At 41.5% G+C, this 25,898-nt stretch overlaps 1 protein-coding gene across 2 annotated transcripts in view; it reads left to right on the top strand.

Annotated features, from left to right (window-relative positions):
- The window catches only part of RELN (reelin), a 307,068-nt gene that overhangs the window by 26,841 nt on the left and 254,329 nt on the right, over positions 1-25,898 (top strand). For both annotated transcript variants that reach the window (XM_052789505.1, XM_052789506.1), the window contains exon 2: positions 25,194-25,304. In XM_052789505.1, coding sequence (XP_052645465.1) covers positions 25,194-25,304 — 111 coding nt within the window. The remainder of the gene's footprint in view (positions 1-25,193; positions 25,305-25,898) is intronic.

Consider the following 25,898-nt stretch of genomic DNA (forward strand, 5'->3'; position numbering starts at 1 on the left):
AAATTTTGTTTATCTTCCAACACATTAGACATGATTTTGAACTGATCCAAGCTGGTCTGAGCTCACGGGCTTCCCTCTAAAGATTATTCTATCATTTATATGGGATACCCAGAGCTTTCCATTCTGGGACAGCTACATGTGCAGTCAGGGAAGAAAAATGTGGTGGATGTTTGCTGTTAGAGAAATCTTTTGGTCCACCCAACTCAGCATCCAAGTGGCTGGTGTCCTTGTGGGTTGTAATTCTTTAATCTCTTTCACAAAGTGATTGCTCATGTCTTCAGGTCTGTGTTAGAGTTTCTCTTTCTTGGCATACGCCAAGTTAGTCCAAATTTTCCTACCCTCCTGTTTTTGGGAAAAACTTAGTCTGTGCGGTCAGGTCAGGCTGCTAATCAGTTAATTAATTCACCATTCTGACCTGAAAATGGATTTCCCCCAGTCTGCCGTGGCTGTTTCAATAAGAATCTCATCTATCTGCAAGGCTTTCCCTGACTTTTCTGGAAAAAAATCAGAAGTTTTTAGAAATTCTTTATGACGGTTTTGGTTCATCATTTTGGTTTGGTTTTAAACTCTTTCTGAACTCTTGGATGAGGGCCGTAGTGTTGTTTTGGGTTTGTGTGGCAGGGTTTTGGTAGCGGGGGAGGGGCCGCAGGGCCGGCTGCTGTGAGAAGCTGCTGGAAGCTTCCCCGGCTCCGAGTCGGAGCCGCCTCCGGCCCAGGCCGAGCCCGTCAGCGACGGCGGTATCGCCTCTGGGAGAGCGGATTTCAGAGGGGGAACCTGCAGCGAGTAGGGGATTGGGATGGGAGAGGAACCCCTCTGCGGGTACCGAGGTCAGGGAGAAGGAGGGCAGGAGGGGCTGCCCCCGCAGCCCGTGGGGAGACCAGAAGGCAGGCTGTCCCCCCCCAGCCCACGGAGGGGAGCGGGGGAGCAGATGCCCACCGGCAGCCCAGGGAGAGAGGAGCCCACGCCGGAGCAGGGGGATGGATGCCCCCCAAGATGCCCGCGACTCCGTGGGGAAGCCCGCGCTGGGGCAGTCTGTGCCTGAAGGACTGCAGCCCGTGAAAGGACCCGCGCTGGAGCAGTTTGTGAGGAACTGCAGCCCGTGGGAAGGACTCATGTTGGAGAAGTTCATGGAGGACTGTCTCCCGTGGGAGGGCCCCCACGCTGGAGCAGGGGAGGAGTGAGGAGTCCTCCCCCTGAGGAGGAGGGAGCGGCAGAGACAAGGTGTGGAAAACTGACCCCAACCCCCATTCCCCATCCCACTGCGCCGCTGGAGGGAGGAGGGAGAGAGAACCGGGAGTGGAACCTGGAAAGAAGGGAGGGGTGGGGGGAAGGTGATTTGCGATTTGGTTTTACGTCTCATTATCCTTGATTTGATTTGATTTGTAGTAAATTAAATTGATTCTGTTTTTTCCCCAAGTTGAGCCTCTCTTTTGCCTGTGACCATAAGTGGTGAGTGATCCCTCCCTGTCCATGTCTCGACCCACGAGCATTTCTTTATATTTTCTCCTCATCATCCCACTGTGGGGGGAGGAGTGAGAGAGTGTCTCGTGGTGCTTTGTTGCCAGCTGGGTTTAAACCACAAGAGTCATTTTGATGCCATGTATCCCTCTGTGAGTGTTGTGACTCGTCTATCACTTGCACCTGTTTGATGCAATGGTCGTAACATCTCTCTGTTGATAGTAGATCCCACTGAGATTACCTCTTTTCAGGATCATATGAATCACTTGCAGGAGAAAAAGAAATTGATAACCTCTGTTTTTTTCTTTGATAAACCCCTCCTTATTCTAATGAAGTCTTATTTCCTTGAGTGCAGGGGGACATGAGATGGTCTCTGAATTATTTCCTTGAGTGACATGAGGAAGTCTCTTTGGCCATTGCGGGACTTTTCCAGCAGCCAAATAAATGTGTCAGTCTCATGGCTGTGCTCAGCACAGTTGTTCAGATTGTGTCCTTGCATTTTCTTTCACGCCTTTTCTCTTAACTTCGCCATACTTTCTTCTCTGTTTTTCAAAGAAACACAACCCTTCACAAAGCAACTGCCAGCAATACTGTTTCACATGTGTATGTCTGCTCTTGGATGATGATGTTCAGCACTGGGAATGAAGGACCTGCTTTTGTTTTAACTGGTTCTGTAAAGGAGCCTGGCTGCTGCTTATAAGCATCTCATTAGAGGACAGAATTATCACTATTTTTTTTTTAGTTCACTTACCAGCAATATTGTGAAATCAGCAAAGGGTATTCTCTGGGGGAGGGGTTTTTGTGTGTGGAAGCTTTGGTTGTCTGAGGTCTCTGGATATGAGTGTGGGTTAGCAGGAGCACAGAGTGGTGCAAGGACTGAAGTGGAACTTCTTTGTTTCATCTGCCACATATGAGCATTTGTGGCAGATTTGGTTACTAGAAGGGAATGACATTAAATGATGATGCTTATTTCTCCTCAAAATTAAATGGAGAATAAAGGTTTGAGATCTCTTTCTGATTTGGGGTTTTTTTGGTTGTTTTGGGGTGAGGTTTTATTGAGGTTGTTTTTATGAATAGCTGATATGGGGGGCACGCTGTGTCTTGGCTCATGACCTATATATACTGATTTTTATGTGCTGTAGCTTCAATGATGGGGTATTCCTGATAGCTATCATCCTCTTTGAACTTACCAGTAGTATTATGTTTATAGTATGTTAATTTCAGTTTTGTGGTCTATAATGAAAATGCAGACAAAACCATGCAGAATCATAGCTATATATTGAATTTACACTGACTGACAAGGGGCAAAGAGATGGGCAGGAGTTCAGGTGTTGCAGAATCTGAACTCCAGACTGTCAGTCTAAGCGACTGGAGAATGCGCATGTGTTCATAGCATAGGCTTTACACTGTCTGTTGTCCTCTTACAATTTCCACCAAACTTCAAAAGTTTTGTAGTGTTGTGGTTTTGTAGTGTTTTATCTAGGAATTTTCCAAGGAATTTTTACTTTATCAGGGATCAGGTTAAGAAAGCCAAAACACTGATAGAATTAAATCTGGCAAGGGATGACAAGGGCAACAAGAAAAGCTTCTATAGGTGCATCAGTGATAAAAGGAGGACTAGGGAAAATGTGGGCCCTCTCCGGAAGGAAACAGGAGGCCTGGTTACCTGGGACATGGAGAAGGCTGAGGTACCCAACAACTTTTTTGCCTCAGTCTTCACCAGCAAGTGCTCCAGCCACACCACCCAAGTCGCAGAAGGCAAAGGCAGAGACTGTGAGAATGAAGAACCATCCACTGTAAGAGAAGATCAGGTTCAAGACCATCTAAGGAACCTGAAGGTGCACAAATCCATGCGACCTGATGAGATGCATCCACGGGTGCTGAGGGAATTGGCAGATGAAGTGGCTAAGCCACTACCCATCATATTTGAGAAGTTGTGGCAGTCTGGGGAAGTTCCCACTGACTGGAAAAGGGGAAACATAACCCCCCTTTTTAAAAAGGGAAAAAAGGAAGACCCAGGGAACTACAGACCAGTCAGTCTCACCTCTGTGCCCAGCAAGATCACGGAGTGGATCCTCCTGGAAACTGTGCTAGGGCACATGGAAAATAAGGAGGTGATTGGTGACAGCCAACATGGCTTCACTAAGGGCAAATCATGCCTGACAATTTTGGTGGCCTTCTACGATGGGGTTACAGCATTGGTGGATAAGGGAATAGCAACGGACGTCATCTAGCTGGACTTGTGCAAAGTGTTTGACACTGTCCTGCACGACATCCTTGTCTCTAAATTGGAGACGTGGATTTGACGGATGGACCACTTGGTGGATAAGGAATTGGCTGGACGGTTGCACTCAAAGAGTTGCAGTCAAAGGCTCCATGTCACAGTAGAGACCAGTGACGAGTGGTACTCCTCAGGGGTTTGTATTGGGACTGGTGCTGTTTAACATCTTTGTTGGCGACATGGACAGTGGGATTGAGTGCACCCTCAGCAAGTTTGCTGACAACACCAAGCTGTGTGGTGCGGTTGACATGCTGGAGGGAAGGGATGGCACCCAGAGGGACCCTGACAAGCTTGAGCGGTGGGCCCATGCAAACCTTATGAAGTTCAACAAGGCCAAGCGCAAGGTCCTGCACACGGGTCAGGCCAATCCCAAGCACAAATACAGGCTGGGTGATGAGTGGATTGAGAGCAGCCCTGCAAATAAAGGACTTAGGGCTGTCGGTTGACGAGAAGCTCAACGTGACTTGACAATGTGTGTTTGCAGCCCAGAAAGCCAACCGTATCCTGGGCTGCATCAAAAGAAGCATAACCAGCAGGTCGAGGGAGGTGATTTTCTCCTTCTACTCCGCTCTGGTGAGACCCCACCTGGAGTACTGTGTTCAGCTCTGGAGCCCCGAACATAAGGACGTGGACCTGTTGTAGTGAGTCCAGGGGAGGGCCATGAAGATGATCAGAGGGCTGGAGCACCTCTCCTATGAGGACAGGCTGAGAGAGTTGGGGTTGTTCAGCCTGGAGAAGAGAAGGCTCTGGGTAGACCTTCTAGCAGCCTTCCAGTACCTAAAGGGGGCCTACAAGAAAACTGGAGAGGGACTTTTTACAAGGGCATGTCATGATAGGACAAGGGGTAATGGCTTTAAACTGAAAGAGGGTAGATTTAGATTAGATAAGGAAGAAGTTCTTCACTGTGAGGGTGGTGAGGCACTGGCACAGGTTGCCCAGAGAGGTTGTGGATGCCCCATCCCTGGAAGTGTTCAAGGCCAGGTTGGATGGGGCTTTGAGTAACCTGGTCTAGTGGAAGGTGTCCCTGCCCATGGCGGGGGGTTGGAGCTAGATGATCTTTAAGGTCCCTTCCAACCCAAGCCATTCTATGATTATTCAGGAATAATAAAGCAGAGAATCTCAGAAACATATTTATAATCAAAGCAAGCATTGTAATAATGGAATCAGCATCATATGTGACTCAGTCTCTTCTAAAGAAGTCTTCATGCCTTCATTTTCAACTTTAATATGTTTTTAAACACTATATTTTAAAACTATTCATAAAGTACTGGAACAGTTCTTATATATTGTATTTAAAATTACCATTATTGGCAGCAGCAAAGACAAATTTCAGTGCTTGCTATTTACAGTGAGGGAATTTGTGAACAGATAAATTTCTATATATATATTTTTGCTTACCACAGCTGGTGTTTTGGAGAAGATTTACTATACTAACACACTAACACTAATATGCTACAATATGTAAAATGCCTTTAGCATGCCATTTACACTCATCTGAGAGATTTCATGAAAGTATGATATTAGTAAGCCTTCATGAGTAATCCATCATGCCTAGGAGACTTAATCAGATTGCACATGTACTTACCCCTGGCTTAATAATTGTTATTTTCATTATTACTGTCCTTATTCCTGTTTCATCTGTGGTGAAAATGTTGAGAATTTCAGTTGTAGTTCAATACATTATAATCATGGTTCTCCACAAAACACAGCCCAGCACAAAACCTACAGCCACAATTCAGATGTAATGCATAGTAAAATCTCTTGCTATTCCTTTTAAGGGACCGTACGAAAGTTTAATATTTCTGCAGGACTGTTGAGGTAGCAGCATTAAATATTAAAACTTTTAAATGTGCAGAACTGATTAATTCAGAATATATCAGAGCTGCTCATAAATGCTTAATATCTGTATTTTGCCTGATTGGATATAATTTAAGCTATGTGCTTCTTCCAGCACTGTAGGACCAGGTACTCATCTTTTATTTCTAGGAATGGTTTAAACATCATTCCTTTTATTACAGGTTAATATTAATGCCTGGACCTTCCGCTGTTATTGTTCATTCTTTCATAAAACCTACTTCAGAATTTGTCACCTAATGTCTAACTGAGAGCAGCTGCTAAAGTTCTTTTTAAGTTCATACAGTTCAGTTAAAAATTGCACAAAGTCAGTAGGCTGAAAGCTGAAATTTTGTCTTTGCAATACTTATGCATTTCCTTAGAAATGCAGAAATATTTTGGGGGAAGATTGGGACTAAACGAGTCCTGGACTTACGCTGAGGTTAAACTTGGAGTTGTGTTATTTCACAATGAACAAGTTACACTAAAAAGCTGAAGAATGAGCCTTAGTGTCTCTGGGGGAGGTGGGATAGACCTGGCACGCATGTTGGCATGTGGCTGCTGAACCCGAAAGAGATTAAAAAAAATCGCTGTAGTGGTAGGCAAGCTGAATGAATGATGGTGGAGAAAGAGTTTCTCTTTTAAGACTTTGAAAAAGTTCAAAACTTTTCTAAAAAGATGCTCTTTGTTAAGTCTGGTTATGCCTATGGGTTTTGGTAGATTAGAAAAGCTCCCCTCCTGTGTTCCACAAAATTCACGAGATCCCAAACAAAACAGCTTTACCACATTCAGAGACCTGGGAAATGCACCCTAAGTGCAACGCTGCCAGCTGGTAGGGCTGAAAGTGGCATCAGTCAGATTGGGTTTAGCTTTATAAAGTTGTAAATTGTTTACTGTTGAAGTTACATTATCCATCTAGATGTGCCTCTCCCGAGACCTCTCTTCTCTAGCACAGCAGCTCAGCCTCATGTGTTTACCTGTGGTGTATGGAAGGTAAAGATCTACATGGAAGGCTATAGATCTGTTTGAAACTTAGCTCTAAGTCTGGTCTGACCCCCAAATGCCTGTATTGTTTAGCTTCCAATTTACTACATCAGTACTGTTAAAGCTTAGAACAAACAAATCAGCAAATCCTATGCAGGCAAACTTGTGACCACACGTTTTTCTTCCCCCAAAAGCTACTTTCTGCAACAGTGCTCTGTCTGGAAATGTTTCTTCCACTGTGACTGGTACAAGGACGTAGGAGGGATGGACCTCATCTTTTAGATGTTCATTCTGCCGTAGCATGGCGGGGCCCCCACCAGGGCAGTGACCCACTGGGCTGGAAGAAAAACAAAAACCCTGTAGGAGCATCTGTCCCAAGACATATATGGTCTTCCAGCACTCAACAGGAAGCATGCTTAGCATACAGCATTAGCAATGCTCTATACCATTTCATTTTCTTGCTTAACAGGCTTTAAATTATCTTCGTTGCATTTAGTGCTTTATCCTGATCTCTCTGAAGTTAATGGCTAAAGGTCCATTGCCTGTAATGAGGCCCAGCTGCCTGAGAATGCCTCAAGTATAATAACAGGCTAGCCAAGCAATTTGCTGTGGTCCAAGGTAGAAATTTTGCTTTGATGCAGTGTTTTTCTCTTTTGAAGAGTGCTTCTCTACAACACAATGAATAATTCTGGTTGCTGCGAAAAGCAAACTTGAAGTTTAACGGAGAAGAGAATGAGCACAACAATGCTACAGGTTAATACCCTGGTGTGCATCCGTAAATACCAGTTCCAAGAGTGTTTGCCTGAATTAAATGTCTTGAATTTTTTGCTGTCTAACTTTCTGAGGTAGTTAGGTGCAGTTTGTCTCTGTAGCACGTATTTCTCCTTGCCCTTGGAGAACTGTGGGAATGTGAAGGAGAAGAGGTTGCATACTCTCCATCTCATTACAAGGATGAGGGACACAGTTCAAGCCCTTGGAAGTTGTCCTTGGGTGAGAAAGTGGAAGTCTAAAACCAGCTTAAATCACACAATATGACCTTTAGCCAGGGAATTTGGAGGGATATTGCATCTTGAACTCTGAGGCAAGTCCTGCAGCTCTACAGTAGTCTGCTCAGAGACGTTGCCTAATGACAGCTCGGTTTCATTTTGACTTTGTTCTTCAGGACTTGACAAAGTGCCAAGTTCTCCCTGTTTTCAACAGGATAATATAAACAGCAAAATAAATACATTGCCCAAGCTACTTTTGCATGTGAGCTCTCAGGAAAACTGTGTTTAGTCATGTTTATTTCAGTGTTGGCAATAAGGAAAAATATGTCAGATGTAAAAGAGAAAAAAAAAATCATAAAGAGGTATTTCAATACACTCAGTAGAGGCAAAGTGTACCTTTGCCCTGTAGGAAATGGAATAAAAGCAGTTCCAGCAGGAATGATTTATAATAGAAAACACAGCTTTTGCAGAATGAAAACTTCTCTTGGAAAAAATCCTCTGTTTTTCTTGACAATTTTTTTTTTTATTTGGAAAACACAATTTTTGAAGGGGGGGTTGACTCAAGTAAAAATATTTTTTGCATTTTTTTCTTCAAATTCATTTAATGCATTTTGTTCTTTGTCACCTCAAGATTAAATTGCATGTTCTTGGTTTGGTATGTAGTATCAAAAAGTCTGTGGTTAGGATCTTATTGCCTTTACTCTGTCAGTAGGTTGGATGTATTAATTAGACTGTGAAACTTGAAGCACAGTGAAGTGCCCCTCCTGGGTGAAGGGAGCACCCAGCACAAAGTGTTTGGAAAGGATATTTAAATGTTGATGTAAATAAAAAATGAACTTCTTTGTTTCAGTTAAAAAAATGAACTGAAACATTTAATTCTAAGCTGAAATGATACTTGGGAAGATCAAAGTATTTAATTTTCATTGAAAAAAGACATAGTAAGAATTTTTTCACTTATGAATTTTTAAGCATTTCAGTCTTCTAAAATCCCTTCATTATTCCACCTTTTCATATTTGAGATAACAATAAATGTTCAAATAATATTGGCACTGCACTAATTATTGCTAATATTTATGAAAGAATCTTATTTAGCGAAAGTGCAGAGTCCAAGTTTCTTAAGATTTGGGGTAGTAGAATGTGCATTTACCTCTGAGCTAACGTGGTGGAAGATGTACAGAAGTGGATTCCTAGAACACCTTTTGTTTTGTTTTTTTTTAAATGTATTTTGGTGCACTCTTGTTGACTTCTCTCTATTACATATTTTGCAAGTATAGTGTACAGTGCATCCCAACTGATGCATAGACCACACTCGTATTCAGATACATCTTTCTGTACCAACCTCTGCTTATCTGATTCTCCTTACTCATTCTTCCACGTGCAACACTGAGAGGATTAGGCAGATGTCAGAGTCATTTTTTGAATCAACTGCAGAATTTCAAAGACAGAAGTGGAAGAAAGTATTGAATATATGGTTTCCCAGATATGTGCTACTTATATTTATCTATACCTAATTCCTTTATAAATAGATCTTTATGATGTATGAAGTGGCATGACTACTTTTAATGGTGTCTGGCCATTCCTCTGTGCTTTAATTATTGAATTAGAGGGAGACATTGAAGATGAACCAGAGACTTTTGCCATTTTTTCTCAAAACATGTGACTTGTCAAAGAGTCCAACTTCAAACATCTGCAGTAAAACCAAAGTAGAGTCTTCACCTAAGTAGAAAGTTTCTCTGATTTTATTCAAGGTAGTACAGATTCACAGTGACCTTGCTTGGTGAGTCAGGACTGGGCAGAATGGTAGATGTTCCTCTTCCACATTCAGGCACATGTTTCTTCTCACCAGTTGCTCAGAATTTGCTTCCAAGTGTGGGTATCTGCTGGTGATAACACAGTGGAGTATTTTCTCTTTGTAGTTGTTCTGTGGGAAGGGATGTTGGGGTTTAGACGCATCACAACATAATGGTGTCACTTCTACCTTGACCTTCGTAATCCCTGAGGGGAAACTGATTGAAGTGCCTTTCTTTATTTTTGCACTGGAACAGGGGGTTGGAAGAACAACTTCAACATTTAGGTAAGATGTGGACCAGCTAGTATGCTTGCATCAACAGCCTATCTTATTATAGGTGGCTGGTGTCCCTGGGATCTTATTTGATAACCCAGTTTATTCAGTGATGTAAAGAGATGCCACAGAACAGGAGGCAGGATGACCAATTAGGGTCTATGGATTTAACTGCATTCCCAATGTTATGTTGTGTTTGTCCAGTCAGTGATGTTTGCATCAAATACAATTGACTAACTTTGCCACTTTTTGGAGGGGGGAGTGTTGATTTCTTGGTTTTACTCTTAAAATTTTCATTGACAAACAGAAGAAGAAAAGACAGGAAGATTAAAAACCTCTTCATGTTTTTTTCTGGCACAGATCTGCTAGTTATCATGGCTCTTGGCTAGCTTGGCTTCTTGTTGAGGATACCAGTACAAGTTAGTTTGGCAATTAATTTAGTTCTTCCTGTTACTAACCACCTCTTCTCTAGGAGAGTGGCTGTGGTAGTAGTACATCTTAGTTTGCTAGGCAGCTGATTTTCCTATGGTGTAACTGCGCTTTCTGAGCCTTTTCAAATTGGCATGAAAAAACGGAAATTTTTAATCTCAAATAAGCATTTGTCAACATAGTAACAGAAGATGCCACAGGATATACCACCTATTTCCCACATTTGTCGCAGTCCTCTTCAAACCCCCTACTGTCAAAGAGCACAAGTTTCATGCTCCCAACAGCAAAGCCCTTAAATATGAGGTATGCCGTGGCTTCTTTCCACCCAACTGACTCACATCTCTGCCTAAGGCATGTCTGCTCTGAGCACTATCACTATGACATGAAGTTGCTCTGCTGATTCCTTGCATGAATACTGTCAAGGCTACATTGAAACATTACGGTTAGCATATTTACCATTTTAGCCGTTGCCACCCTCCTATAAAAATATGCAGAACATCACTTATTCTGGAGGTACTTCCTAGTAATTGTCTCCTTTGGGATGTGAAGACCTCTGTGACACAAGAGCGCACAACCCCAGGAGCCATAGGCTTTCAGCAAACCAAGGCAGGCGGCTGTGGGATTTTTTTTCCAGAGAGCAAAGTGCCTGTTTCTGTTCTAACAAGATATGAGTCATAGCAGGGACATGGCTGTGAATACTTATCTCTTTCACTGGGATGTGCGGAGCAGAAAGAATTTCAGCATGGAAAGAGGACATGAACTGATTTGTTAAAAACCTCTTATTTGCTTGGGGAATTTGTGCTGGTATTATCTGGGATAGTTGTGCACACCAGGGTCAAGAACCATCCTGTTCCCCCCCCCCCCCCCCCTTTTTTTTTTAAGAACGGAAAGTGACCATTTGGGAATTAGCGGTGTATATAAAGTATTTAACACGCAACTAAATGATAATGACAAGTTAATCCAACAGAAGTCATCATGCTGCAGTTATTTTTTCTGTGTGTGCATGGCTTGACTAGTTGCTTTATCAGAATGTTGGGCTCAGATCTTTGTGAGTGTTGAAAGATGGCAAAGCATCTGTTAGAAAGTGTCTAGAAACGGGAGTCTGGAAGGAACCTCTTTTATCTTTAGATCCAACCCTTTGCCCAAGCAAAACAGAGAGAAGGCACTTTGTAGATTTTCCCCCAGAGCCCTGCCAAATGTTTCCTAATCGCAACCTGCCACAGTCCCACTGTTCCAGCCCTTGGTCTTTCTTGCTCAGTAGTTGACCATTATAACAAACCTAACACAAAGAAAAAACCACTCACCATAAAATGATATACCTACAGTCATACCCTTAGTGAGGTAGCCATCAATTACTTGGCATGCTCAGGCTTTACAAACCACACTGTAAAGAATTACACTGTAAAGGATAAGCATATGTATTGTATTACTGTGACCATCTCTGCCTCTGACCCATTTAACCACATATCCATAAAGATAAGACAAACAGATGCCACTGCACTTTAATATTGCTCTTATTTTAGGAATTTTATTTCTTAAGCATATTATTTTCATTATTTTGACTCAATTTTCATTAGGGGTGTTTTTAAGTGTCAAAGAACTAGTGAATGTTTGTTCTTATTTTTTTCAGATTCTTTTCCATGTTGTTCTGATTTGGACCTTTGGAAATAAGTATTCTTCATGATTAGACCTTGCAATATTAATATACTATGTATGGTCAAAGGATTGTATTAATATTTGTTACAGTCCAATCATCATTCATATGCCAGAATTCAGTATAAATACTACTTTATATTTAGTATAAACCCTACTATATTTTTCCCATATGAATCCTCATTTGCTCCATCCTGTCTACTTTAACTTAAAATGTCAATCAATCTCTAGGCTATTTTGTAGTTTTGTTCCAGTTTATAGATGGGGGTTGTCTAGCTTGCTTTTTTTATAGCATTCTGCGCCAACTAAATGAAGGACTGTGCTTAAGCAGAATTATTTTGTTGCATGAATCATACATACAAAATTATATCACATTTTTAAACTCTCGTGCCCTGTTCCCATAATAATCAGCATCGTGTATTTTGGTCCTCCTCCTTCTGCTCATGGTTCTCAGCAACTCTCAGTGCATTTCAGTCTTTACTTTCCTGTACTCGTTTTCTTTATTTTTGCCCTTCTAATCTGGACTTTTGTGCACTTCACCCCCCTTGCTCCCCAGGAGGCTATAGCCAACTGTCCCAGAGCCTGACTTGGTATCTACTTTGGGGTTGGACAGGCTGCAGCACAGACATGGCTGACTCTGCTGGGTAGATCTGTTGTATAGAAAGGACTCCGAGATGAGCAGTTTGGGTGAGGAGGACAATGTTCTGCACACTGACGTCCAGGCAGATGAATCTCCAGTCTGGTATTAAAGAAAAATCTGCGTATCCAATGCACAGCTGCTATATTGGATGCCCAATGTATTTAGACTGCAAAGCGCCAGGTTACTTAAGGTCTCTTATTACTGTGGTCCATTAAGCAATCCCATTAAGCTCTGATTTAAGGAATATAAACACAAATATATAAAAGATAAATGGAGTCAGAAAATTTATTGCTCACTCTTGCTCATGATCTAAACTATAAGAGTATGCCAGCTTTCACCTGAATTGTATCATACAAGGAATCCACTGTGAGGAGGGAGAACTGAGTCTGATGAGTAAGAAGTGTCATTGTCATGGCTTGATGCCTGAAGTTAAGAGTGGTTGAAGTGATCATGCAGGCTTAATAGCAAGGTAACAGCATCATATACCATGCTGCTCAAGGTAGTAAAATTTAAGGCTAACTGTGTTACTGTTAAAATGAAGGTGGGGAGGGGCAGAACCCAGGGAAAAATAATGAATATGTGGGACAGGATATTGGGAGTGAATCTCAAAAGATACCACCTCAGTGCTAAGCATGTGTCAAAAAAAAAAGTCAAACTGAACCTTGGGAATTATGAGGAAAGGAGTGAAGAGTAAAACGGCCAGCATCATTTTGCTACTGGGTGTGCACTACAATGATATGCCCAGATTTCAGTGTTATGGGCAGATCTGGTTGCCTCTGCTTGGAAAAATCATAGTAAAACTAGATGATGAAAGAGAGGGAACATCTTCCTGTGTAATGGGAAGCTAAAGCAAGTTTTCTTTATTTGGGAAAAGGGATGGTTGAGAGAGATGTGAAAGATGCCTACAAATGTTGAATGGTGTTGATAAAGCAAAAATGTTTTGCTGTTACTGAAAATGCAAGAATTTAGAGAAGGTAGAGCTTAAAAAATAAAGGGAAAGCATTGTCACACATGCTTTAAATCACAGAGCTCCTTGCCACCTGAAGCTGTAAAAATACACATACAGTTATTTAAATGGACACTTTAATGGTTCACTGACGACTATTTTACGTCACAACGTGGCGTACCTGGAGATGGGAGTGTATGCAGAGGGGATGTGGGGCTCACTCTCTGCATGCCCTGTTTCTTGTACTCCTCTCAAAGCATCTGCATCTGGCTGGGGTCAGGACAACAAGGATGGAAGGGACGTTTGGCCAGCTCAGTGGGACAATTCAGTTGCCTCAATACGTGTGTAGTGCTGTTTGTGATAATGTACAGCATGCCTGGCCCCTGCCTGCCAGTCCGCAGGGGCAGGAGCTTGCAGCTTGGCCTGTGCTGTAATTGCTGCCTTCCTGTGTTCTCGGGGTGCCCCAGAAGGCACCTGTCTTTAAGCAGCTGAAGTGAATTTTAGCATCCCAAATCTTGTACTTCACACCAACTAAGGATGCTCTGTGATTCAGAACTTCTGCTCCCTAGGAGGTTTTAAAAGAAGCCAGTGCTGAAAGCTTTTGAAACTAGTCAACATCAACACAGGTTGTGTGCATCACCATGCAATCACTGTCACACTTGCACTGGTACTAGAAAATAGGTGTTAAATTTTATAATGCACTAATATAATTTTGCGGTACATTAGGACTTGGATAAACTTTATTTACACGCTTTAAGAGTAACAAACAGGCCTTCAGTGGGTTGTGTTTAAGGTTTCAGTATGTTTCTAGGGCAAATTTAAGAAGTTTTAAAGCAAGGAAGTAGCTGACCTTTTTTAATTTTTTTTAATCTATAAGAAATGTAACTGGAGGATACAAGCTGTAAGGAATTTCTTTCAGTATGTTTAGGAAAAGATAGACCTATTGTCTTATATTTATCTAGGGTTATATTTTATATTACAGACGAGTAGTTACAAAAGAACACTGCATGTGTGTATTTTGATTTGAAAATGCCTCCTTATTCTCCAGTATCACTCGAACACATGCACTTCACAATATTTGCTTATCATAATTCATGTGTCTATAAGAGGATTTATATTTTAGCCTGAGGTAAACATGTTCAACAGCCTGGTTTTAGTTGGTGTGCTTCCTTAGTTAAAATTAAGACTAAAGTTCTCGCAAATGTTAAGATATTACTGGGTTATAATAAATTCCCAGTAGATAATTATACTTGCTCTCTTCCAAGCCAGCCTTCATTTTATTTTTTAATGCTGTTGTTATTTGTGTATTGAGTAGTTGTTTGTCTTTTGAGGACAGCAGAATAAAGGGATTTACCAAACTCTCTTGAAAATCCGAACACTGCAGTAATATTCAGATGTTCTAAATAATTTATTGAGACCACAGCCAACAATATGAAATTTTCATGTATGGGTATCAAACAGGCAACCTCACATAAACTTGAAAGGCATGAAAAATAAGGTTAGTCTTCAAAACGGAGGTCAATATTCTCAGGCTTAGAGTAATAAAAAGGTAATCACAATAAAGTTTAATCTGTTTTTAAGAAAAACCTTACGTTGGCGCATTTCATAGAAGCATGACAAAATTTGAATTTGAAACTTAAGGAGATTGGTGGTTGCTGAATAAGGACACAAAACGGTTCCAACATAGACCAGTGACCAGGCTTGCTTCATATCCTTTGTAGCTGGTGAGGTCTAGGAATGACCATCATCTCTTCCCATCTGTTCCTGGGACTTTGGATAAGAGAAATAAAACACTATGACTGGCAAAATAAGTTTCACAATTATTTAGGTCTAACCATCATGTACATACTGTTAAAGCATATGTTGCTGGCTGTTATGTTATGCTACTAACTTGCATATTAACAATATTTTTTGCCCAGAGGTGCATTTTAACAAATAATATCATTGGGTTTGTGTTTCTTAAAACTATAAATGACCATCCTCATTAATCATTATAGGAAATAGTATTTAGATGATCATTTTTGTTTTGGCTATAGTATGCAATATAATTTGGTGGTTGAATTTTGACTGTTGGTGGCTTCAGCTAGACACCATTTTTAGAGACATAGCTGATGTACATTTTTGTGAAACAGATTTTGTTTCATATCCAAATTATTGATCTTACTGCTTAAACTTCATTAATGTTGTTCAGGGCTCTGAGAGTTATCAAATGGAGTAACAGACATTTGCTGATATCCTTTGGAGCTTCTTGGTACTACAACAGTGCTTGCTAAGTTGCTAAGGGTTAATGATATATTTGGCATAACACAAGAAAGAAGATAAATATAGTCATTGTCTCTAATGTCCTCAAGTGAGCTCTGGGTGCTGGGATGCTTAATTCCTGCTCACCTCCCTCTGATGTGGGCAATAGCTGGACATCTAAATAGAAGCTGGATAATTAAGTTACTCTGTGTGAGTGGCTCTTGGTGGGATTCATCTCAGTTTGGCCATCTTCAGTGTTGACATCTACAGCTGAGCTTTACAGTCTAGGCTCCCTTTATAGTCAGTGGCGAGAATCGGGAATTTCTTGAGTGTGATTCATCTGGCCTGTTTTAGACATCAACATTAGGGTGAGATTTACAGGCTAAATGGGGTGACATAAATAGATATGATGTTCTCAGGAGCTTTATTTAGCAGCAGCACATATTCACTGGGCCACTGACTGAAACTTCCATCTCCTCCTTCCAAGAAGGCTGCCCCAACTGCGGGAATAGAGAGCAAGCCTCTCCCTGTGCCAGCTGGTGTTCACTTGTCCTATACAAAATGCAGTGCCTGCAGCTGAGGGACAGTGGCTGGGCCACACGGACACTGGGCTTTAAAATATTTTAGGATATTTGCTCAGGAAATTCAGGTTTGAATCCTCTTAGCTAGGTGAGAGCCTTAATTACCCATCTGTTGGTTAGGAAGCAGGCTGCTAGGGTAGCATCCAGTCTTACCCGTCCTCTGTCAGGTCTCTGGGCTGTGCCAACATGTTTGGCAATGCCAGCTGGAACACAGCACCTTGCTGCTCAATGTGACCAAGTTTCCGTTGGCTTTGGATATGGTCAGAAACATATTTAAGTCAGGGATTTTGATGCATGAGAAGTCAGGCGCTTGGGTCTAATGTTGGAATCATGCACCTGTTTTAGGTGCCAGAGTCTGTTCACAGGTCTAACCATCGGACTCTTCACTTTTAGTAAGATGCAGGCTCTGAAGCATCTCAGACCTTATAAAAAAAGTGACCAATCTTTGTAGTTTAGGAATAGAAGAATAAACACTGCTTATATCGCTGCTGATGTCACTGACACTGTCTTGTTATGAACTTTCAAAAAGATGTTATAAGTAGTGTCTCTGCAAATAGTTCTTTCACGAGGCTGATAGGCTACTCTTTGCATCAATGACAAATGATGTCTCTGTATATCATGTTACTGACATCTTGCCACACATCTGCAATCTATTTTCAGTTCTCTGTTGCTCATTACCAATTTAGGAAAGGAATTGAAAAGCTATGGAGACAAAGAGATTTGATGGAGCATGGGGCAGAACCACTGAAACAGTACCGTAACATGAAGCAATACCAGATCTGCTTTTAAGCTGCCTAGAGCAAGGTTCAAAACTTGTGCATTTTTACTCCCCTCATCCCAAGAGCCATTGGTAACTGGAGTTATTGGTGAAGGCATCATGGGTTAGAGGTGGTGCTATTCAACACACCGTCAGTCCACCTTCAAGAAAAGTTCACTGATGTGCTGTTGTGAGTTCAGTGCTTTGGTGTGGGCATTAGAAAACCATTACTTAAGTGAGAATGCTTTCAGTTGTAAGAGTGCTGTCCCTTGCCCATGTCTGTTTATTTAACCATGCTGAAATGTCTGTCTTTTTTGTATTCTCCCACCTACCTGGGGAAAATCAAAACCAGTATGAGTAAGAATCCCGTGGGTTTTCTGCTTTTGTTTTTGCTGGATGAGATGTAGACCTGTGATTCACACTGTTCTTGGGTATCTTTCTGGCATTTGTATTTGAAATTGCTGCATAATTATGAATTCCTGGATTTTGGTTTCTTTTGAAAGCAAAGTATTTCTGTGAGCAGTGAAAGTTAGTTTGATGTCAACATATATGTCACTAGTTTTTTTTAAATTCCTTCTTTTTTACTAATAAGGTTCTGAGCACAATTAAGTGTATACAGTTTCTGGATTCTTGTAACAATGCATACTCCACCATTAATTTACAAATACATTTATCAGCACACTATTTTGAATGTATACCTCTAAAATTCTACCTGAGTATTTATAGATTGCTTATCACTGTGGTGTCTAACCAGTGTACCTTTAAATAAGACATCAGAGCTTATTCTCTTCTTGCTAGCAATTTAATCTGTAGTTGACATTTCAGGGGTGGTCTGGTATTTTAAGGATTTGGGCTTAGTATTATCTGTGCCCTGTAAGACAGCTCTACATGCCAGGATGGGTTTACACTTGGGCCACTTGTGTTTGGCTTTGCATGATGGTAGCATAAAGGCACCATTACCTAAAAGAGGTAACCAACTTGGCAAGGGACAAAGAACATCTTCCCCATGTTGATTCATCTTTTGCACAAACCCTTCCCCACTTGCTGGGACTCCAGGTAATGAGTCCAGAAATCCACTCTGGGGGCACCACCTCATTTCAATTTTTAAAGCCATTGTGAGCAAAGCCAGAGAGGGAAAATTCGAAACAGGAGCAGCCCAGTGTGGGCTTTTGATCAGGTCATGTTGGGCAAGGGATGCTGAGATGCAGACAGGCATGGCATGTGCCCCTGCCGGAGCTCCTCACACTCACTGGGCTGCTGTTTGTCCCCCCACCCCAGCTCTATCTCTGAGCTAGCAAGGTTGGTGCCCATCCCAGCTCCACCTCTGAGCTGGCAAGGCTGGTGCTGGGACAGCATGAGACCCTACTGTGGGGTGACCTCTTGCCAGTCCTGGTGGTGTGGTGGGAACATGCTAATGGCAGAGCTGTCTCTGCTCTGCCTACTGCAACGAGCTGGTGCCTCTCAGCTGCGGGGAGAACGTGCAGCACCATGACGATTCTGGCATGAGGTGGTAGCACACTATATACCAGGTGGTTTTAAACCAGGGTGACAATAGTTGTCAAATGCTAGTAAAAGAGATGTTGTTTAGGAATTGTGACTAGAGAAGGTGCATTATCTTTGATGTCCCTGTTTTCATCCTCCTGGTATGTTGTGTGCCTAGTACCTACATAATTGGCATCGGTACAGTTTAACCAAACCCAGTATTTGCTGATGAGGCAGCAGAAAATGAGATTCAGAGGGTAGAGTGTCTCTGCGCTGGTCTCCCAGGTGAATCCTCCAACTTGTTCAAGAGTCGGCTCTTCTTCCTGGTCTTTTGAGCTGTATAAGGGAAGTCAGGGTTTGCATGCAAGCATGTGAGCTCGGGTGGTCCCAAGTACACTGCCATCAGATTGCATTCCTGCTGCTGGCTGTTTTAAGGAGTGTTAAGCTCTGCTTGGCTCTGAATGTAACGTGACATTGATGGTCTGGTGTATTTGATGTTAGTCTCCATTTCTTTTTGCAGTCTCCTGTGAAAGCCACAGCACTGTGGAGGGACAGAGGCCTCTCTGAACAGTGCCACTGCACACCCTGACTTGCATTACTTAAGAGACTGATACATTTTTTGAGGAGTCAAGTGAAAAAAAAGAATTACTTCAGTAAAAGTAACTTATTTCCTAAGAGGAAGGTTTCCAGCCATGGGTCAGCTGTGCAATGATGCAATATTACAGTATTATAAGGAACTGGCTTTGACCTTCAGAAGAATGTAAAAAAAATGCCTGTCCTTGCTTTGATGCAAGGAAGCCTCATTTTGGGAAGTCCACTGTCTGTGGTGATCCCCTTTCACATACCAAAATGATTTTCTGTTTTATTCATGGTATACAAAAGTGCAGTTTTACACTGCGGCTATGTGTCTTGACTCACATAAACAGTATATGGGACTTCAAAGAGTTTTGCCTTTGTTAATTTTTTCTTGAACTCTGCTACATCTCCACTCATGCTGTTTCATGTGTCATATCTGTATGTCTACATCTAGTCCTTTTCCTTGCCTTAAAGTTTTTTAACTCTGTGACTGTCATCAACAGCAGCTGCAAATTCTGTGGAATTTCTGTATATATATCAGCCCTCTTAGTGACATTTAGCTGATGCTAAAGAGCAGTGAAATTTGGTAAGACCTGTCAGTGGCAGATATCTCCTGAGATGATCCCATTCCTCTACCTGGCAGTTTTTCTGCCTTTACAGTTTAAATGCATTGACTGTACTTTGAGTATTTTGGGTATCAGTCAAAATGCAGCTGTCTTTTCAGGGAGTAAGTCAGTCACGCAAGAAAATGTAAGGCAAATTTTATGCAATTACGTACACAGATTAATCAATTTCTATAATACTATACAGTATGTGTAGCATATAACACTGGAAATAGTGAAAATGATGTTCATAAGAATGGCATGAGTTTCTTAGAAAGATCTGAATATAACTACAGTTCAAAACCCACTTTATCTTTCCTGTTATGCTGCTACCTCCACCTGTGGTATAATTTCAGCAGCATCTTTGCCAGCCTCCTTCTTCCTGACCTGCTTCTTCCTCGAAGCATGTCAGCTCCCAGCATCACCGGAGGCACCACTGTTCCTTGCCCCGTGGGAGGGCACCAACTTCAGGGCTCTCGCAGAAACCTGTCATGGGAAGTGTGAGGCGTCTCCAGGGACAGGCTGCTGCATCCCCTCTGTTCCCAAGGAAATAACACCCCAAAGCTCCCCAGAGATGTGTGGCTTTGGCAGGATGAGGCCAGCCTGTGTGCTCATTTAGCAGGTGTCTGTAGCAACCCTAGGCGAGCACAACAGCGTGTATGTGCTGGCCATGCAAGGAGTTGCAGTCAGCAACTCTCCACATTTTTTTGGTGGAAAATGGAACTGGGGGCCTCCTGGTTCTCAGAAATACAGTTGTTTGTGACCACAACCATTGTACAGAAAGAAGAGTAGGACAAAGCGGCACTGGAGGCTATTTCTGTGGTATTTCCCAGCTCTGATATGACTTTTTTTCATGGAGCCATTTCCTAGGCTTTTACAAAATATACTGAAGTTATCCACCTAACCTGTGTATTCCTATCCATGTGATTCGTGGACAGGAAGGTTTCATATCCATCATGCAAACACTGTTCACTTGATTCAGAAGGTAGAGTAAGAGCTGCATAGCGGGTTGCCATTGTGGCTGTTGACTAGCATGTGAGGCTGACCCACACTTCGCTGTTGGGTTTTACAGGTTGTTTTGCACCTGGTCTTTCCCCCAGGTCAGTGTGTGCATCCCTTGTATTGAACATCTGCAGGGTTTGCAGGCCACAGCTTCAGATCCCATCTCCTCCTTTTCATCACCATCTCTCTGCTACTTTGCCCAGCCGTGGTCCCCTCTTCCCCACTGCTCCCTGTTTTTTCTCCAAAAAGTCTCTCTTCCCCTATTCCCTGTACTGGTTCCAGTGTCATCACCTTCTCCATCCTAGTACACTCACTGTCCTTTTGCTCTCAGGTCTGCTTTTGTGTCTCCTAAGTTTAAGTTATTGGGGATGGTGTTGGTCGAACTTTAGGAGCAACTTCGTTTTTGTGACATTTTGCACATTTTTCAGCTTTTTGAGAAGTGAGATTCTGCTGCTGTTTTCTCATCAGAAGGCTTAGACTTTTTTTAAAGGTCCCTCCCTTTCCCCTTTTCTTTCCAACCAGCAGACATGACTTTCTGCTTTAAAACACCGAGAAACTTCCCGGATCAAAACATCATCGGAAATGATACCTCCACAAAGCACTTCTGCTCCAACAAAGCAGTATAGCTGGACTGAAATATATCTCATGGGACTTTTTTCAGCAAGCTCTATTAGTCAGTGAGTGCTCTAAGAGTGCTAAATGAAGACAGAATCTCCAGAAATATTTAGATGCTAAAAATGAAAATGTGTCTGTTGAGCATGTGTGAACTCTGATTTTTTTTTTTATTTTTGTATACATATGTAGAATATAATTTGTCCAAACTTGGAGGACAGTTCTCACACTTCAGAGTGGAAGAGCTACTGAAAGCAAAGGACACTGGAATTTTTCAGCCAGGGCAACGTAACATTTTCCTCTAACCTCATCTCAGAAATGAATGAAGTGTTTTGACTGAAATTCTTTCTCCCTTAAATAATTAAATCAGTCTGACACAGACACTTACCATGAAAAAAAAAACAACCGAAAAAGCCCAAGAGGGTAAAAATTGGCAAAGATCTCAGGAACTGAAAATAGAAGGAAATGTTGGGCAACTTTTAAAGTAGCTGTTATCAGCTTTGCCTCTAATATTTGCAGTGTGCTGTTGCCCGATCAGTAGGTTGTTCCCAGTGCAGCCCTCTCAGGAAGATGTTCTCAGTCCCTCTCACTGGGCTACTTCAAGGCAACCGACGGCTTTCTACCTATGTCTGCGCCATGGGCTACCTGCTCCCACGGGCTCTCTCACAAGCTCCCTTCCAATCCTCGGTGTGAGGGGTGAGATGAGTCAAGCCGGGGCTCCCCGCTTGCCCTGGTGCAGCAGCCAGGAGGACTGGCACAGGGTGCTGCTCTGTGCGGGGTGGCAGGGTTGGTTGTCCCCCCTGCCTGGCTGAGCAGTCCCCAATGATAGGAAGGGCTCCTCACTTCTTCACTCACCCAAATTCTCCTCCCAAGGAAGGGTATTGTGGAGGATGGAGCAGAGCCTGGTTGGACTTGTAGATGAGACTCACTGCTGTGTTGCCCATTGGGTGCTATGGGGCGGGTGATGGGGCTGTGCCAGAGCCCCCCTTGCCTGCCCACCCTTGGGTGCTCAGTGCAGCTGTTTCCCTCCAGAAGTTTTCCAAGGTCCAGGTGGCTCTTGGTGTTGGTCCTTGCTCCTGAAGCACCAGATATTTGGCATCAACTACCTATGGCATGAGCCAGTGTAAAGGCAGAAACAAAGCCTGGCAGAGGGGATCTCAGAGGAATCTTCTTGTTGCTCTCGGAAGGGGAAGCTGAGGGGCCTCACTAACAAGCCCTAGTCCCTACATAAAATCATGGTCCTGTTGCTGGGCTGTGCATTAGCACAGCTTTCCCGTTCTTGGTCATTAACGCTTGGCATGGTGTGTTTTCTTTCATTTTATGGGAATTTGATGTATTTCACCACTGGGTAGAGAAAAAAATCATCACTGAGAATGTCATGATTAATTTTTTTCCTCGTGAAGAACTATGAAATTATTCTGAAATGTATGACACATGTATAATAACAGCCTAGTGCTCTGTTTTTAAAAAATGTGCTAGAGGCGTTGTGCCGTTTCCCAGAGGCTTAATGACGGAGCCATACTGTGTTGGAAATTTTTCAACAATAAAAAATGACCTATTACATGCTCATGTAAAATGAGGGTTGACAATCACACAAATATGTCCAAAATCAAATGCAGGCATTGTAAAATATCACTTCTTTCCCACAGAGAAACTGGTCACCTGTTCACAGTAGAATTTTGCATTATATCCTATTCAGTAAAGAATAAGATGCTTCCCCACAGGGAAACAAAATGGCAGCAAAGTACTGGCCTGGTGCCCTTCTATCAATGCTTTTCACTGACTGTTTTGCCAAGTCTTCAAAAATAACGCATAGGCATATTTTTTCAACATATGTTTTGCCTCTTTGTTGGTTTAAAGGCACAAAGGGAAGAAAAGGTTCTGCATTATTCGCCACTTCATCATCAAATGCAGGAAAAATTCATTGTTTGCTTGTTTGATTTTCTTTTTCTCTCCATAATACTTCTATTTTTTAGAAATCTAGTCTCTTTTGCTGCTTTTTTAACATATGTATCAGAAGTGGCCTTTTAAAAATTGATCATATGGCTCTGAACCTGCATCTGCATTCAGGGAAGCGTCTATTGCAAAACACTGAAATTTGGAGTCACGGGAGCAGAAAAGTTGGATTCAGGAATTATTCAGTATACTATTGAATAATCAAAGAAAGGAAGATAATTAAATATAAAGAGTTGAAGAATAAATTAATCATGGTAAATATTGTTCCTCTGCTCAGAACAAATTAAGCCACTGTCAATGTTTATATGTTCTTTAAATATTTAACAATAAGTTTAGGCCAATGTGTACCCCAGAGGAAACACTAAATGACTATTGGGATTTAAAAAACCCCAACTGTTTCATTGCTGAATGTGTATTACTAGTGAATGTACTAGCAGTCACCTCGCAGTACCTTGCTTCAGTTCCCCAGCCAGTCACTGGCTTGTGATGTTCCCAGCAAGAGAGAGCAATATGGGGAGGTGGAACGTGATGTGGAGAGAGATCAGAGTTTATCAGCAATCCCCCCAAGGTGGGAAAAAGGATTAAAGTATGAAAGCAGAACCAGCATGGTAACTAAAGTCTTGATGCATCTTCAGTGTACAAGGCTACAAGTCATGAGACTCTTCTTCAGCAGGGAGATCTTTTTGTGTGGATTTCCTTGCAGGTTCTTTGCCCTTCATAATGCAGTTTAAAAAAAAAAAAAAATCCTATATGGTAGGCCATAGATTTGCAATGCATTTTATCCACATTCAAATAAATATGGGTAAAGATTGTAGAAAAGGATAATATTAGACATAGAAAAGGATGATATTACATTAGAAAAGGATATTAGATATCAGATGTAGAAAAGGATGATGTTAGACAGACAAAGGTGAGGAGAGAAAGAGAAGAAAATTTACCTCATTGTTAAGCTATTTAATTCATTTTTTTGTAAAATTTCCTAGTTCTGATTTTCAGTTCAGAGGTACGCAACCTAATGTTAGATATTAAATTTAAAAAAAAAATGGACAGGAGATTATTATGAAGCAAAGAAGGTCGTGTGCTGCTGTAGGATTAGAGAAGTCATTCTGGCTATAGAGGATATTGCATTTATATAATAGGAAAAACCTAAACCTATCACTTAATAATTTAAGTATTTCCAAGATAGAACCACTGAAGCTGATGTTAAGTATACAATGATAAAATCTGAAAGATACCAAAGTAAAAATGTAAGAATTATTAGCGTTTACAGGAAGTAAATAAATATTGCAAGATTTATCAATCCTAACAAAGTATATATAGATTCCTGTGTTACTTGTAGATGCTATTTGAATGATTACTTTACTGCTAATGTCTAAGAATCTGTTAAAAATACATTAATGAGTTATTTAAATACATATAATCTGTAATGACTCAGATGCCCATATAACTGAAGTGTATAATACTATAATATGCATGATAACCATAACTTAGCACTCTGTTTAGGTCCAGAAAGAATACCATAATCCTGGTTATTTCATTGCTTTTACTATATTCTGGTATCTTGACAATTGCTTACAAGCCATATATTTCAATGCTATGTTTTACTAACTCATTGTGCATTTAGTGTATAGTATAGTTTTGTGCTTCTAGCAAAGGCAACTGCCCAAGCAGCGATGGCCATGACCACCCTTTTGATGTTCATTTCAGATCCTGTTGTAATGCTCAATTTGTGTCTAGTTCCTGCTGCAGATGATTACTGGTACAGGACTTATGATTCATTTAGGAATAGAAGCTCATTCGAACACCAATAAATGCCAGTCGTTTACCTCTAAAACAGTCAATTTTCTTCAAGTAAACCCTGAGGAAGTTGTACAGGAGCATACTGAAACTTGGCACACACAGCTTGAATGCTGAACAAGTTGTTTGGGCAAATTACATGGGAGAGCTAATTTAAAGTCACTGAAGTGTCATAAGTATTGGGGGAATTCAGATGAATTCGCTGTACTGAATGATGGGATCTCATTCAAGGGCAAGAGTCTGCTCACAGAATGTGTATAGGATCTTAAGTACTGCTTATAAATAATTACACATATTTTATTTCTCTCATTTCAGTGACTATTTCGACAAGCACCTTCTTTGATGGCTTACTGGTAACTGGGCTCTACACCTCTACCAGTGTTCAGGCTTCCCAGAGCGTTGGTGGTTCCAGTGCTTTTGGATTTGGTAAGTCCAGTGTAATTTATATTCTGCAACCCAGGGTAATGAATACTTGGTTGTACAGAGGACACCAATAACAACACAATTACTGAAACAGGTTAATTTAGACTGAGTAATTGACAATACATGGAAGTCAGTGGGAGTCAATGACATAAGGCAGTAGTGGCTTTTAGACAGCTTTTATTTCTTCCTCCACTTCCTTCTTCTTTGGTCAGGCCTGGTAGTGGTATACTGAATTATATGAAATTTAAGAGAGAAAAGCCTCAGCATCTAAACTGGTTGAAATAGCCATTTCTAAATGGTGTAACATTTTGTATAAACTAAAGCATTTAGCCCAAAGCATCTAACTGTTCCTGGGCTGAAGAACTGATTCCTTTGAGCTTATGTCAACCTATTTTTTCCATTCACTTAACAATAGCATCTTCCTTAAAAACAGAATGCTGGTCAAGGTACTTTATATAACCAATTATTTTCCATGTACAAAACCTAGAATTGTAGTAAAAGGGGGAGGACAGGTTTTGCAGAATTATTATAAATTTCAAGTTCTGCTGTAGCATTCAGCAGTGCAGCCAGGCCAGTTGTGCTAAGGACAAGTGCTTT

Source organism: Harpia harpyja, chromosome 6 (genome assembly GCF_026419915.1).
Source record: "Harpia harpyja isolate bHarHar1 chromosome 6, bHarHar1 primary haplotype, whole genome shotgun sequence".
Classification (NCBI taxonomy): Eukaryota; Metazoa; Chordata; class Aves; order Accipitriformes; family Accipitridae; genus Harpia; species Harpia harpyja.